The following is a 16,986-nucleotide window of genomic DNA, read 5'->3' as shown; positions in this document are numbered from 1 at the left end:
GGAGAGGAGAGGAGAGGAGAGGAGAGGAGGAGAGGAGAGGAGTGGAGAGGAGAGGAGAGGAGAAGAGAGGAGGAGAGGAGAGGAGAGGAGAGGAGAGGAGAGGAGAGAAGAGGAGAGGAGAGAAGAGAAGAGAAGAGGAGAGAAGAGAAGAGAAGAGAAGAGAAGAGAAGAGAAGAGAAGTGAAGAGAAGAGAAGAGAAGAGAAGAGAAGGGAAGGGAAGGGAAGGGAAGGGAAGGGAAGGGAAGGGAAGGGAAGGGAAGAAGAGGAAAGGAGAGAGAATTATAATCAAGGAAGTACATACTTGTCTTTGTGCCCAAAGTTTAAAATAAGTCACTAGAGAATGAAATAAGAACTAATGGGAATGAAATCAGAAGCTAAAGAATATTAAGTAATGTAATAGAGATATAATATAATTTATTTCTCCTTCCAATTGTATTTTGGTTGGATTGATCAGAGTATTTATAGCAGGCAAATGCCCATGCATTCAGAATCATAGAATACCTGAGTTAGAAGGTACATCAGGGATCATGTAATCCAAACCAAATCTGATTGAGAATCTCCTATATGACATCCCAAACAAGTGGTAATTGAGGGTTTAAAGAGGGAGAACTGATTCTTTTCTGAGGCAGCTCATTTCACTTTTATAGAATAGCAACAAAGCCTAAATCTGGTTCTTTTCATCTTCCATCCATTGCTTCCAATTCTGCCCTTTGAGGCTAAACAGACTAAACCTAATCCCTCTTCCACATAACAATCTTACTACTTGAACATTGACTGTCAAGTTCTCCCTCAGTTTTCTCCTCTTATGGCTAAATACTCCCAGTTTCATCAATTAATTTTAATGTCATGATTTTGTCACTTTCCAAGTGATCATATAATGAAGTGCCTATCATTGAACATAGTACTTCAGCGGGTAACCTAACAAGAGAAGAATACAGTAGAATTATAATCTCCTGACTTCCAGATAGTATTCTCCTATTAATGCAATCTAAGGTGGCATTAGGATTTTTTTTTTTTTGGAGAGGGATGGACTGGCATATTGTACTGATGATGTACATTGGCCTAATGATTCACTAAAATTCCCATTTTTCTTTCAGATAAACTGTTGAACCACACATTCCCCATAATGTACTTTTGAAATGGAAATTTTGAACCCAAGTGGATCATTTCTGTTTATGCCTATTACATTTTATCTTCATTTACTAGCCCCAAATTCTATTCTGTTAAATTATTCTTGGATCCTACAGGCATCCAGTGTTATCCATCCCTCATAGCTTTGTGTCACCTGTAAACATGTTATCTGTGCTTTTACCCAAGTCACAAATGTTAAGCAGCAAAGTCAAGGACAGAACTATAGGATACTCTAATAGAAGCCTGCATCTAAAAGTGACAGTGAGCCATGAATTACTACTCTTTGGGTCTAGTCATTCATCCAATTCTGAGTCTGCCTAAACTGTATTATCATCTTGTTAATATCTCTCCACCTCATACACAAGAATATCATAAAAAAATGTTGTCCAATGCTTTTCTCCCTTAACCTAAAGAAAGACTTGGACATAGCTAGATGAGAAGTCTTGGTGGGGAAGGGAAAGCAGAACCTTTATTGTGCTTATGAGTTGAAATCAATTTGCAAGGCTGAAATAGTACATGCATATCTAAGTGAGAATGTAGGTGGTTATATAGATATATGATAAATATAAATCAATGACTGTTAAATAAATGTCATGAATAGAGTTTTTCAGTAACTGAAATTTTCCTTAGCTATACAACTGATGGGAAAGTGAATTGTTTCAAGCGTTCTCAGCTCTTAAGACTGTACCTTTTTGTATGAATTTAAAACACGTGAATCTGAATCTGTAAATCATCATAAAACTTCCTTTAGATGTAGGAAGCCCAGACTTTAAAACAAAAGGCATTAAAAATGCAAATTTTATTCTCGATTAAGTTTCAAAAAATACTTACGCAAATGTAATGACAGTGAAATCAAGCCAGTTCCATGGATCCCGGAGAAAAGTGAAATCTTCTAAACAGAAACCCCTGGCAATGATTTTTATAAGTGATTCAAATGTATATATTCCTGTGAAAGTGTACCTGGAATCAAATATCCAAAAATATAATAAATTGATTTTTTTCCTTTCTAGAACATTAATTGCTTATCAAATATTAATGAAATAAATAGATAAAACTGGAAAGAAATGGAACTAGTTCAAATTTGTATCTATCATAGATAAGACAATATTCTATATATAAATTACATTTAGGAAAACTAATTATATTAATGCTTTTTAAATGATAAATTGATATGCTCTCAAATATAATGACTATTGATTAATTTTGCTGAACTGTGTCTCTGTTAGAAGGGCCATGTGTGTGTGTGTGTGTGTGTATGTGTGTGTGTGTGCGTGTGTATGTTTCTGAATGTGTATGGTGGGAAGTATGTTTAGGAATGACTATGATAGCTTCCGCAGTGCCACACATCTGCAGTCCTTGCTACTGAGGCAGTTGAGGCTGACAGATTCTGGGTTGTAGTAAGACTAAGGTTTAGTTTTTTAGTCACTAAACGAATCAGGTATATGAACTAAGTGCAGAGCCAATATAAGTCTCTGGGAGTGGAAGGGTCATCAGGTTGCCTAAGGAAGGATGAACTAACCCAGGTTGGATACAGAGCAGGTCTAAGCTTCTGGGCCAGTCAGCAGTGGGATCAGGCCTGTGAGCAGTTGCTGTACAACAATAATAAAGATAAAGCAACATAAAGTGACACGAAGTGAACAAATACAAATAAAAATCCTATCAAGTTTCTTTCAGTTCTGTGAGAACAGTATGAGGAGGTTTTATGGCATAGTGGAACGAAAACTGGATTTGGAGGCAAAGGGTCTGGTTATGAATCCTGGCTCTGCTATTTACTTCCTATGACTTTAAGGCAAGTTGATTACCTCCCTGAGGCTTTGTTTCCTTACAGATAAAATGAGTAAGTTGGACTAGGGGGCTTCCAAGGCTCCTTCTAGGTCTAAATCTATGATTTTATGGTACTTAGAAGAGCCTAGCTGTATTTCTATGTGCTAATATAATGTGGTAATATCATAAATGAATAGAGCCTCCTGGGAATTGTTTAGTGCACTCATATGACAGATCAGTCAATCAACAATACGTCAGAAGCATAAATACTTTCCTTCAAAGTGCTAAAATTCTATTTCATTGATGTTTCATGAAGAAGAGCAAGGTCCAAACAGCTTCATTTTTATTTTTCGCCTACCTGTGTTACTTGTGTTTCCTATCATGGAAGATAGAAAAACCAAGGCAGGTGTATTTTATTGGCGTTAAGGTGAAGCATGATCACTGAGCTTGGAATCCTAAAGCCACTTAGTCACTGAGCCAAGAGTCATAAAAAATTAAAATTTAATGGCAAAAATAGCCTGAGGTAGTGTCAGGTTTTCAATGCTGTTTCCCATGCATGCTATTCTATTTAGATGTGGACAACATCTTTCAGTCTATTAATTTTTTACCCATTTCACCTGGAAAGTTCTGTCTGCTTGACAGTCAAAGGACAAAGTCACAGATCCAGGGTGGATGGAGGAAGGGACTTGTATCTAGGAGTGGCATTCTAGGGTGAGCAGTACTGAGGCAGGTGGTGGGCCCTAGGCAAGTGCAGAAGCAAGAAATATCTGCATAGCTCTGACCCTAGGGGCAGAGTGGGAATTCAGTTCTAGCCTCCAGCCTAGTCCAATTCTTGCAGTGGAAAAACCAGTGCAAGAATTTCAGTTCAAAAGGCAACCTGCAATTTTGTCGCTCTGAAATCACAGAGTTTTATAACTGGCTAGTAGTGACTAGCTCCAACAGTAGTTTATTGGAACTCCAAAGGGACAAACCCACGGGCCTGCTGCTCAGACTTGCAGAGCTCAGACAAATGAGGTGAAGTCAATTGGTAAACACACCAATTCCACAAGCTGCTCTTCTGCTCTTTTTCACTTAGAGGTAGGTAGATGGTGCAGTGGATAGAGTGCTGGGCCTGGAGTCAAGAAGACTTGAGCACAAGCTCTGCCTCAGACATTCACTAGTTGTGTGACTCTGAGTAAACCACTTAATCTCTGTTTGCTCCATTTTGCTCAATTATAAAACATGAATGATAGTAGCATCTACTTCCAAGGATGGTTGTGAGGATTAGATGAGATAATATTTATAAAGCATTTAGCACGGTGCCTGGCACATAGTAGCATGTGCTATATAAATGTGATGATGATGGCGATGATAACTTCTCTTAGAATTAAATACTAGAAAGAAGCCACCTCCACCAGATATTTTCTCTGCTCTTTCTTTTAGGTTCAACAGCACACGACAATAGATGTTAGAGAAAATAGCAAAGATTCCATTGCCTGCCTCTGGTGAGATACTAAAGATCTCCCTCAGTGATACCATGGCAGTGAGACCTATGTTGTACAAAGTCTAGGCTTAGGTCTCACAAAGCTGCCGCTGTCTTGGATAACTTTTAGTCTAGATTTTTTGACATTAGCCTTTGCTACCTCAGACTCCACTGCAACAGACCTCAATTGTTTTCATAGCTATCATAATGGTCATAGGCCCTGCCTTTGAAAAGGACATTGGTCTGAAACTGAAGAAAATGGCAGATGGAAGGAAATGTTGGGTTTTTTACTTTTTTGGTTCTGGGGTGCCCACAGTTCTCCTTGGCTTTTTACTGCATCAGTTCTGGGATGCCCACAGTCCTCCTGGAGGCCCTAAGTTCTCAGGAAGAAAATTCAGCTTTCTGGATCCTGCCAAAGATTTACTCTTCATTTTTCCTCACTACCATCTTTCCTATAATGTGAGAACTACAGCATAGGATAGTGGCCCATATGATTAGTTCTCATATGACCAGGCCCATTAGCAAGCAAATCTTACCTTTCCTTCAAAATCATCTTTCATCTATTTTGCATCTACCTACATGCAGCTTTCATACATTGAGTTTGCACTAAGATTTTGGGAATACACACACATACACATATACATATGTGCTAGACTGTGAGCTCCTGAAGGCAAGGATTGTTTCACCTTTGTTTCATGTTCCCAGTGCCTAGCACAGTGCCTGACACATACTAGGTCCTTATTAGACGCTTATTGTTTGATAGTTTGGGGGTATAATCATATTTCCTAAATGACTAAGTTCAGAGACTCCATAAAAACCATAATACAAAGGTCCAAATGATGTCTTAAAATATATATGCTCAAGTTATGGAAATGATATAAGATAACATTGTTAACTTACTCTACATTCTTCGTCCAGTCGGGAGGATTGCTCATTGTCATAAACACGCAGTTTGTCAAAATAGTGCACATAATAAGCATGCTGAATAATGTAGGTAATAGTTAAGGAAAACACAAAACAATACAGAAATATCTTTTACATAAAGCTAACAAAGTGGAAGTAATTTATTACATCAAACTCCCAAGGCATTTTAGTGGGCATTATACATACAGAAATGAATTGGGCAGTTTTGTACCAGAAAGAAATAGCTTTAACTCATTCAGAGGACAAAAGAGAAAACTGCTGAGAGTACATCACCCTCTCCCCTCCTCAGGTTTGATATTTATGAATGAAGATTTATCCCATTTGGGTTGATAAATTAAAGTAGTCCATGATCAAAGGGAAGCATGATGCTAGCTTTGGGGATGCATTTTTTAGGTCAGGTTTATACAAATAAATTAGGATTGGATATGACTGAGATTGTGTGAGTCTATTCCCCTTTAGTTTTTTTTTTTTTAATCAAAAACTACCAGGCAGGTGGAGAATGACTCTTTTGTGTTCTTTTCTGTTAATTACATTTATTTCAGTTCCATTCCATTCAATAAATATTTCTTAAGTGTCAACTGTGTGTAGAACATTGTTTTAGATGCAAGGGGAAATATAAAGTTTATATAAAAATGTTTCCCTATCCTCAAGGAGTCTATATTCTCATAGGGGGATAAGACACATAGATAATAGTAATAATAACAACAACACTACACAATAATATATCAGAAGTGCATCTTAGAGGTATAATACAACGTGCTGTGTGAGGTCTGAAAGGGAAAATGTAACTGAGAAGGGACCTATGGGCAGGCCAAATGGGAGGTTTGGCACTTGAGCTGGGTTTTGAAGGATGGGTGGGAATAGAAAAGGTAAACAGGAAAAGCAAGAGAAAAAGATACAGAAGTAGGAAAATGCAAAGCATATTTGGGGGACACAAGTAGTTGAGTTTTGTCAAAGCAGAGTTCATTGAGTGGAGTAATAAACCTCAATGAGGTTAAAAAAAAGGAGGATGATGCTAGATTACGATAGGCTTTAAATGTTAGGAAGCAGTTTGAATTTTGTTCAGAAGCAATAGGGCATAGACTTTTTTTTAAACAGAAAAGGGGCATGTCCCTATCTATTCATATGGACAACTGACATGTTAAGATGTATGAAGGACAGATTCGAGGAAGGGTGCAGAAAAGTGCTACAATAATCCAAGTGGTTTATAATGAGGGCTTGTACTTTGCTGGTAGAAGTAGAAATAAAGAGGAAAGAATAAATGTGAAAGATGTTGCAGAGATAGAGTAGACCTAACTCAATAACTGATTATAAACAAGAATGTTTCAAACATCGCTGACTGAGTGAGTAGTAGTCACTGATAGAAATATTAAAGTCAGAAGGAGAAGTATCAGGTTTAGGGGAAAAAGGTAGGACATGTTTCACTTTTGTATTTGTATCCCTAGTGGCTAACACAGTGTTCGGCACATAAAAGATGCTAAAAATGCTTATTAATTGATATTGAGCTTGTGGTGTTGGTAGGATACATAGGTGAAGAGGTTTTGTAGGAACTTGGAAATACAGTTCAGAGGAAAGGTCAGTGCTGGAGATACATAGATGTGAGAGTCGTATGCAAAGAAATGGAGGTTGAAGCCATGGAAATGAGTGAGTGCCCAGAAAACAGAAGGCTAATGACAGAATCAACTAAAGGAATGGTAGCACATATTTCAGTCATATCCAGTTTTACTATATTTATGGTCATCTACCCTTAAAATGATAACATGAAGGCAACAAAAATTTAACATGGAATCACAGGGCTGAAAGGAAGTCTAGAGATCATTTAGTCTAAGATTAAAACAAGTGCTCATATTTTAAAGAAAACTAAAGTCAAGAAAGGAATGAATAATTTGCTTGTTGTCATAGAGCTAGTTAGTGTCAGAGTCTGGACTAAAACCCAGGCCTGCTGATTTCTGGACCAATACTCTTTGCCTACCATTTTGTTACTCTTTTTTTTTTTGCCTAGAGAAAAAGAGAATTATTAGAAGACAGCCACATGATGGCGCCAAGAGCTGAATTATTGAAAGACAAATCTTTCATTTGCATCTAGGTCCTCCTCCGTGATCTTTATAATTTTAGAGTTATTTTAATAGTCTTATGAAATATACATTTATGTAACCAATAAAATCACAAAGCCATAAGTTTTAAAATGAAATTGAATGTTTAATATGAATACTATAGAATGATAGACTTGGAGATAGGACTTTGGAGGTCATTTAGTATAATGCTCTCATTTTTTACAGTTATGGAAACTGAGGCCTAGAAAGCCACTTAATATTAAGGGATGAGCTATGACAAATTTTATTTTTAAATATTTCTTTTTTTAAAATTTTGTGGATATTTTATTTTTAGTTATTGCTTGAAAAAAGTACATACCGAAAATTGACCTCTAAAGTTTCTCCCAGTTTTAAGTTATTATAATCCTATATTAACAATTTAACCATTCAAGTTACTGATAACTGAGTCACTGTCAGACAAATGTTCATCACTAGAGAGAATGAGTTTTCCCATAGGAGTGGAAGGGCTCTTATTAACAAAAGCTTTAGAAATCCAAAGCAGCTTAAAATTGCACAAAGACCTTAGGGACATTGTATAAGAAAGTTTGCCAAGGCAAACTTTGTACAACAATGATGAACATTCCATAAAGGCAGTATGGACAGCATAATCTTGCATAAAATTTGTGCTAGCAAACTCTGAGAAGCAATACGGTATGGTGTCTAGAGAGTCAGTCAGTACTACAGTCAGAAAGATCTGAGTTCAAGTTTTACCTCTGGAACTAATACCTATGAGACCATGAGCACAGTCATTTTATTCCTTAGTGCCCCAGGTAACTCCATACTGTAGATTAAGACTGAAAATTACTGAGGTATAGCTTATCAATGGATTTCAGTCAAAGGGATTTCCATCCTCGCAATTTCTAGAGCTGGAAGTGCATCTGGTTCAATTTTAATTTTACAAATGAGGAAACTGAAGACTGGAGAGGTTATATAACTTGTTCAAGGTCATATAGATAATAAATGACAAAGGTGGGATTTGACCTATAACAGGTCTAGGTCCACCACGAACAAACAAAATCTTTTGGCTTGGAAGTCACAATTTCTGAACACACACATATTGTAAGTCTAAGAGGTCAAATGTCTAAGTAACTTTTAATGATTCTGTTTATTTCTATGGCATTTATGTGACTGACCAAATTTGGAACCCACTGGTTTCTGGAAGGTAAAGAGTCTAATATATCAACCAACACAAAATGATGAGAACTTCTCCCAAACTTATTTGTGAACTACTATTTAAAAACACATCTACAAAGAGCAGACGTCAAGGAGCGACATTGGAAATCAACACATTGAAAAAGGATATGAATGTACCAAAATCTTAATAGCTATTTTCCTAAGAGGATTGAAGGGAGTTAAAATGTACAGGGCAGAAGTGGCACTGAATCGGAAAATTGCCTTCCCTTTATTCAATACTATAAAAGTCTGTAAAGAAAGGAACACAACAGGAGAGTATCAAAGTACCAGCAATTTAAAAATTAAATTGAACATCCTAAATTTGCCGTCATGATTTATCTTCATTCTGCAGGATAAGCCAATATAAAGCACTTGAATTTTCCATATGAACTATGAATATAAAGCCATTAACTTTTAACTTAAAGAAGAAATCTGGCAGCCACACTTACCTGCTACTTCCTTGTAGTATGTCTACACTAGATTTTGAAGGTAGTAGTTTTTTTTTCTTTCATCCTATCCTAACGCATAAGAAATCTGGAGAGATCAAGCAAACTTGGTGCTAGGATGGTAAATGTGTATGAAAGAGAAAAGAAGTTCTTAAATATGTACAGGCTTTGATAATTATTTAAAAAATCTTTCACATAAAATTTACTTCTATCATGGTACCAAATTTCACCATTCAGATATAAGAAATAATTTCAAAGAATTTTCAATAGAACAAGAACTATTTTTATCCTGAGATAAATTCTACTATCAATGCTTATGAAACAAATACTATCTCGATGTGTTGCAGAATAAAACAGCAAAACCCACTCTTCACTTAGATGGGTGCAATCCAATCATCGATTTCTGGAACAAAAGTTCCCTGGAGAGTGTCAGATGTCCTGGAGTGCTGAGTTTCGTATTTGGATTTCTGAGGTAGCTAACAAAATTCTAATCCCATCTGACTCCCCATTTCATGCAGTACTTATGCAGCAGAGAAGGAAAGCTCAAAGCCTTTAGGAACATGAGGATAACACAATATCCCGAGCCGTGCTGTCGTGCATGTATGTTCTGTGTGCTCTCAACAAAAGTGGATGAAATGGATTTTAATAAATTGTGCTTTATTTGGACAATAAACCTTGAACAGATAAAAACAAAGAGGTGATATATAGATCCAAAATTGTGTTCCTTCTTTTTCCTAAACACCCCACCCTTGATCTTCAGACAGAGGCACTGGGGGTGAAAAACCTTTGTCTCAACAAAGGGCCTCTTTTGGAGAAGGGGTATAATAATAGATATTCACAGCATTTTAGAGTTGAAAAGAAGCTTAAAAAATTGAGTCACCAAAAAAAATTGAATCATCAACAAGCATTTATTAAACACCTACTATGTATCAGCACTGTGCTAAGCACTGGAAATATTCTATTTTAGTTCTATTTATTTTACCCAACCTTCAAAATAGTACCCCAGAGGTCATGATTTGAGACAAGGAGGCTAAAATATTTCTCTTAAAATGTATATTTACATAAGCTGTTTTTGCTATGGGATAGTATCTCTTTTGTACAGAGCCTATTGACTTTACACATTTCCTTCTTTTAATCCTTTTCAAGGGCTTCTTTGAGAAAGGGTTCAGCTCATTGATTTACTGTTCTCCTCCCCCCCACCCTCTCTCTCTCTCCCGCTCTCTCTCACACACACACACACACACACATTTTCTAAATAAGGACAGAATCACCCACAAACATTTACTGAGTGTCTACTGGACAAATAATACAGCCCTAAGTGCTGCTTACTCAGTAAAGATAGATAGGCTCTAAATCAAGTCCTTCATTGTACATGTCTTTTCCATTTTCCTTTTTAGGAATGAAATCATAGAAAATAAAGAAAGCTTAAACAAATGCTATTTAGAACAGAGGAAATTTGACATTTGTGCATGACTGTAACCACAACTTACAGCTGTGAGTATTCTTTCTCTCTCTTTTTTACCTTTTTCATTCAATACTTCTGTCTCCAAAATGCCTTTCAAGATCATTGTGCAGTAAGCAACATGAACAGACTTGTGCTATTTGGTGTGATAACAATGCCATTGCCCATGGGAGTTTGGGAACATAGACTCAGAAAAAAAAAACCAAAACAAAACAACAAAAAACCTGGTGTAGGCTAGACTTAGCTGAAATATGTTAGGACTTCTAATCTTTTTTTCAATTATTAGATCTGGCTCTCAGTGTTTCCCTTATTTAAAAGTAAGTGAAGTAAAAAGCCTAATTCAGAATTATTGGGGGAGGGGAGGGAAAAGAGAGGGAAAGTTAAGACAGCTTTAATTAGTAAGAAATCTGAAGAGACTGTTTGTTCAGTCATTTTCCAGTCATGTCCAACTCTCTGTGACCCCGTTTGGGTTTCTTTTGTGGCAAATTATTGGAGTAGTTTGCCATTTCCTTCTCTAGCTGATCTTACAGATGAGGAAACTGAGGCAAACAGAGATAAGTGATGTTCCCAGGGCAACACAGCTAGGAAGTGTTTGGAGCTAGATTTGAACTCAGAAAGATGGGTCTTCCTAACTCCAGGAGAGGCACTCTATCCACTGTGCCACTTTGCTGCTCTAAAGAGACTATTATAGAATATAGAAATAATATGTATAAATGCAGGAATGATTCAAGGTAACTGAAATGGGGAAATATACTTACTAGAGACTGGGTTGATGTAGGGAAAGTTTCATGGAGAAGGTGGCCTCTGAGCTAAGCCTTGAAGGAAGGGAAAGATTTGGATAGGGGGAGATGAGGAGAGTACATTCCAGACACGAGGATCAGGCTGAGTGAATCTATGAAGTCAGGAAATGCAATGTCCAGTTTAGAGAAACAGTCCCTTCTGGCTAGAACACAGAGTGTGTGAAAGGGAGCCATATGTAATAAGGCTTGAAAGATAGATTAGAGCAAGATTGGGGAGATCTTTAAAGGCTTGGCTGAGGTGTTTGCCTTTAATACTAGAGGCAGTAGGGAACCACTGGAAGTTTTAGAGCAAGGGAATGACGTGATCAGACTGCCTTACCAAGACTATTTTTGGCAGCTTTGAGGAGAATGGATTAGAGAGGGAAGAAATTAGACTCTATTTACAGTACAATAAATTCTTAGATCAGGGAGGGAGCCCAGTACAGCAGAAAGACCACTAGATTCAGAGGGTCTGGGTTCAAATCTCACTTGTGAAGTTTACTACTTACATGACTTAAGCAAAATAATTTACCTTCCTTGGGCCTGTTACCAATTGGGAAGCAGTTAGAACAATCCAGGTTATTAGAATTGGCCATAGTTTTTGTAATTGAATAATAAAAGTATTTTAATGTTAAACTTATCTTCTTTAGGCTCACTGAAATCGTCTTTGGGATAACTGTAGCAGCAGATAGGATGACCAGATTTTAATTTCTTTCACCAAGTTTCAGTATTTTGAGAGTTTTTTTCCTTCTGTGTAGTTTGAAGTCTATGCATATCTCCTAAATCAACACCTATTTAAAATGTTTAAAAATGGTTATGGGGCATTGTTGTAGGCAATCACAGGCAACAGTTTTATTTGTGATAATGCTCCAGTTTGTTTGTTGAAATCACAAGCATGTGGTTGGGGCTTGCTTTTATAATATGGGGATTTGTTATCTGTTAGTTTATGAAGGACGTGAAGTCTTCGTTATACATAATTTTTGTATATAAATTTGGCCACTTGATGGTGTCTTTATAAATACCCAGAGGGTTAGCAATATTTGCAACCTGTGCTGTGTTGTACAGTTTCTTGCAAAATCTAAATTGATCAATGTCTGTGTTCTTTAACAAGGACCTTTCTCTAATTTCTAGCAGCAACGACCTTATCTTTTATAATTATGACTATTACTATTATTTTTCCTAGTAGTAGGGATGGGAGTAGTAGTAGGCAGGGAAGTAACTTTTAAATAGGCAGAAACTCAAAATAAGAGAGAGGGAGTAGTACATAAGGTAAGCTCATAGAGAAGGGCGAGAAGCAAGTAGAGTAGTTAGTCTTGGCAAGGAGAAGGGCAAAGCAGGTAAGAGTAGGGGAGGATGTGGAACTGCTTTGTGGTTTGAGTGGAGGAGATGAACCTGTACTGGTGGATGACTTTGAATTCCTTGGTAAAAGACTGTGTAATGTCCTCTCCTGAGGGAAGGGATGAGGTCAGGGAGGGAGGTCTGAGTTAGGGGCAAAAGTATAAAAGAGAAGGCCTGTAATAATAGCTCCTACCTTACCTACTTCACTGTGTTGCTATGATGCAAATCTTTTCTTAGTCCTAAAATATCATACAAGTATAATTTGCAAAGTTCTATACCAGTAATTATAATGTTGTTTAAGGACTTATTTTGTCTCTTTGTAGTAGTGCCCACAAGATGTTCTCTTTATTGTACAGCCACCTAATTTGCAAAATCTTGCATCAATGGAATTTGTCATAGAATTCCTTAAATTTTAAGTACAATCACACTTAACAATTTTGTAACACATAATCCATTGGGGGAGGGGCACAGTTAGGTGGTGCAGTGGATAGAGCACTGAGCTTGGAATCAAGAAGACTCATCCTCATGAATTCAAATTTGGCCTTAGACACTTCCTATCTGTGTCCCTGGGCAAGTCACTTAACTCTGCCTCAGTTGATCATCTGTAAAATGAGCGGGAGAAGGAAATGGCAAACCACTCCAGTATCTTTGCAAAGCAAATCGAAATGGGGTCACGAAGAGTCAGACATGACTGAAATGACTCAACAACAAAAATCCATTTTTTTTCCCTATTCTTTCATCAATGCTCCTAAGCCCTGATGCTTTGTTCACACAATGGTTGTGTTTGGTTATGTTTGGTTTTCAGAATCCAAAAACTCAATTTGCAAATGGTAAGAACTGCTAAGTCCTTGCGTCTGGGTTGCTTGCCTCTAGGCCTGCTCCTTGGAAGTTCTAGGCATTGATTTCTTCAAAGAAGTGTGGTGGAGGTAATGAGAAGAAAAAAATGAAAGGGAAATTATATAGGGATCTCACATATTGCTTAAGATTTTTCAGACTTTCCATTTTATTAGCAAAGAAAGGCTCATACAAGAAAAGATTAAGATCTTAGCCCTAGAAAGAACTCCAAAGACTATCTAGTGTAACCCTCTCACTTTACAGATAAGATCCAAAGAAGGTTCCTTGGTTACAGATGAAGTCCAAGGAAGTTAAATGGTGATCTCGGTCACACAAGTAATAAGTTTTAGAAGTGAGAGTTGAACTCAGGTCCTCGGATAGGGTTCTTTCTGTAGTACTGGGTTGCCTTCCTGATCTGAGATTTTACTGTGGTATAAACGGAGAGAGGTTGAGTTGGGTCGAACCCTTGATTAGGGGGCCAGAGGTCCTCAGTTCAAATCCTTCCTCTGCAACTTATTTGGGCAAACCACTTCATCTTCTCAGGGCCTCAGTTTCTACCTCTGTAAAATGAGATCATTGGACTAGATGATCTCTAAAGTCTCTTTTAGCTCAAAGCATATGATAAAACACCAATACAGATGTACCTAGCTCTAAGTCTGATATATGAAATTCAGACTTAAAGAACAGATCAATTTATGTCATTATTCAAATTCCTGGATTTACTGTAGTATTTCAGATCGCAAAGTAGTGTAGTATCTTTGAAATATAAGTAGATTCACAAAATTTTACATAAAACATTTCAAGGATATGTATTAAATAAAGCAAGTTTTATCTGTCAGAATGTGGCCAAAATCAGAGGTGAAAGGACAATAGAAAGTATAACAGCTTTCTACTAGAAATGTCTACCTATTTAAAACCCAGCCCTACTTCTGTCCTGCTTCCTTTAGCCACAACTTGCTGGTAATTTTCTAAGGTCTGGTAGACACCTCTTGGGGCATGATACCACAGGGAAGGGGTCAAGCCAAAAAGAAAAGTCAACAGCAATATAGCCTGTTTTTATGATGGACAAATACAAACAAGATGTTTTTGTACCTTGTGTTAGTACGTACAGATTTGTGTAAGTAGGATCCAAGGAGTTAGGGAGACTCAATGGTTCTAGACCAAAGCAACTGTCAATAAAATCAGATAATAAGCAAATTAAACAAAATGCCTTAAATTAAGGAAAGAGTAGGTGGTATATGGAGGTAAATTATTGTATGTGGCATTAGCCTTCCTCTGTTCCCCAACTCAAACCTCCTAATAAATCACAGATGTATATTGTTTCTGCTCACATCTGTTTCCTCTTTCCACTGAACTACACCACTTAGGATTATATTATCTTTTAAAGTACGCTGTCCATTGTATGTATGGGGGTCCCATTTAAAAGATGTGTGGTTCAAATATTTCCCCAATTTATCAATAATTATCCTTTAATGATTCCCAGATTCTTCCAGAAACAAAAAAAAAAAACCTGGTCTTCTAATACCAAATCCTCTTGGCATTGTTATGTGGCTATGATTCATAGAACACTATAGTCTCTAAAGAATTTAAAATAAATTTCATATAGAGAGCAATGGAGAAGTGTGTGGTTGGTGTGAATGTGTGCAGTGCATAACAAAAAAAGAAACTTCAAAGAAAACCTGAGTAAAGGATTTTTAGGGACAGCTAAGTGGTGCAGTGAACACAGTACTGGGCCTGAAGTTAGGGAGACCTGAGTTCAAATTCAGCCTCAGACACTTACTAACTTCATGACTCTTAGCGAATCATCCAACCTCAGTTTCTTCAACAGTAAAATGGTGATAATAATAGCACTTATCTAGCAAGGTTGTTGTGAGGATCTAATGAGATAATATTTGTAGAGTGATTAGCACAGTGCCTTGCACATAGTAGGTGTTTGATAAATGCTTGTTTTGAGAAATGTATGAGCAACAGCTGGTGGACAGCTTCAGTGCTGCCATCCTGGTGATTTCAGGAGAAAATGAGGATGCCTCCAGAGCAGAGGGTAGACAGACCATCTGTGGCAAGGTTATGGAAGAGGAAGTGGACATCAGCTGCATAGGATGAGGAAGAATGTATGGGTTTAAACTGTCAAAAATGACAGTTTAATTTATTAAATTAATGAGATCATCAACCATTTGCATATTTTGAATGTTGATAATTATGTTATAGAGGACAGAACCAAAAGTTTATTAATATTATGATTTTTGTTTTATTTTATTTAACTAGAACCTTCCCCTATATCTACCTGGATTGTTAATAAATCAAAAAATGAGATAAGATCACTATCATGGGATCCTATATAGCTGGAATGAGACTAAAGTCTCCTTCCTCATTTTACAAATGAGGAAACTGAGGCCTAGGGAGGACAAGTGGCTGGCCCAAGGAAGGAAGGAAATATTCATTTATTAAACATCATATGCTAGGAGCTTTACAAATATTATTTTACTTGATTCTCATAAGAACCCTAGGGATTAAGTGCTATTATTATCCCCATTTTACATCTGAGGAAACTTTGGCAGACAGAAGTTAAGTGACTTATCCAGGGTCACATAGCTAGTAAGTGTCTAAGGCCATATTTGAATTCAGGCCTTCCTAATTCCAGGCCTCAAGGCTCTATTCACTTGGCCATCTAGTTAGATGACAGAGCCAATGTTTGAAATTAAGTCCTCAATTTAAGTCTGATGCTCTATCTATGGCATTACATTTTTATTCTGGTAGGATTTATTTCTTAAAAAAACATTTTTCTTTACTTCTATATTTATTCTTTTCAAAACTAGGTTACCATCTAGTACTTTTTTCTTTTTCTATGTTTTCAGAAAAATGATTAGGTTGTGATTTTTTTCCAGGATCCTTTCTGCATTGGAAATAGTAATTTTTTAGATTTATGGTTTCTAGGATGATTGGTTCCCTTTTCTAAATATAGGCAGTACATTAACCCCTTATATAAGTATAAGAGCTATGTTCTTTTAAATGACTATTTTAGACATTAGTTTAAGCCTCCTTTTTCACCCAAACTTTATAAGAATTGCTAAGGAGGAAAAAACTTCAACCACTGTACTTGTCTACCTTCTGCTGGTGGTAGTACTGAATTACTATCAAAGCCAGGCCAGAAGAGAGGAAAATGTGCAATGATCTAAAAATTAGACATTCATTCTTGTTTAAAATCAGGGCCTTGATTCAAGGACTAAGATAAAGTATTGTATTGTGTTTTGAATGTACTAGAAGATGAGGCAGTGGAATGTTTCTATTTTTATTCCACTGGAATTTCTCTTAGTGGTTTGTCCTTTTGGAAGTGTCCAGTCATTGAAAGGAGACAGTGCAAAAAGAGCCTTTGGAAGGAAAGGATCTGGCCCACTAAAAAGCATCATCCAATACATTTATATCATTAGAATAGCCTGGGTATCAAAATTTGTCCACAGGCTTCCTAAGGTGTTCTAATTCTTCTAAGACCTTACTCCTTTGCCATACGCTCTATAACCCAGTAACACTGACCTCCTTGCTATTCTTCTCATAAGATACTACAGACTCCATGCATTTTCAC

The 16,986-nt window shown here is 36.9% G+C and overlaps 1 protein-coding gene across 1 annotated transcript in view; it reads right to left on the bottom strand.

Annotated features, from left to right (window-relative positions):
- Positions 1-16,986, bottom strand: part of LOC114045739 (sodium channel protein type 1 subunit alpha-like) — a 132,503-nt gene that overhangs the window by 107,676 nt on the left and 7,841 nt on the right. Inside the window, 3 exon segments of the mRNA XM_027865914.1 lie at positions 1,963-2,091; positions 5,258-5,347; positions 8,678-8,796. Of these exon segments, the coding sequence (XP_027721715.1) occupies positions 1,963-2,091; positions 5,258-5,347; positions 8,678-8,796 (338 nt within the window).

The sequence above is a fragment of the Vombatus ursinus genome, unplaced genomic scaffold (assembly GCF_900497805.2).
Source record: "Vombatus ursinus unplaced genomic scaffold, bare-nosed wombat genome assembly UNPS02014779.1, whole genome shotgun sequence".
Lineage (NCBI taxonomy): Eukaryota > Metazoa > Chordata > Mammalia > Diprotodontia > Vombatidae > Vombatus > Vombatus ursinus.
This window is presented reverse-complemented; position numbering and strand designations above follow the sequence as displayed.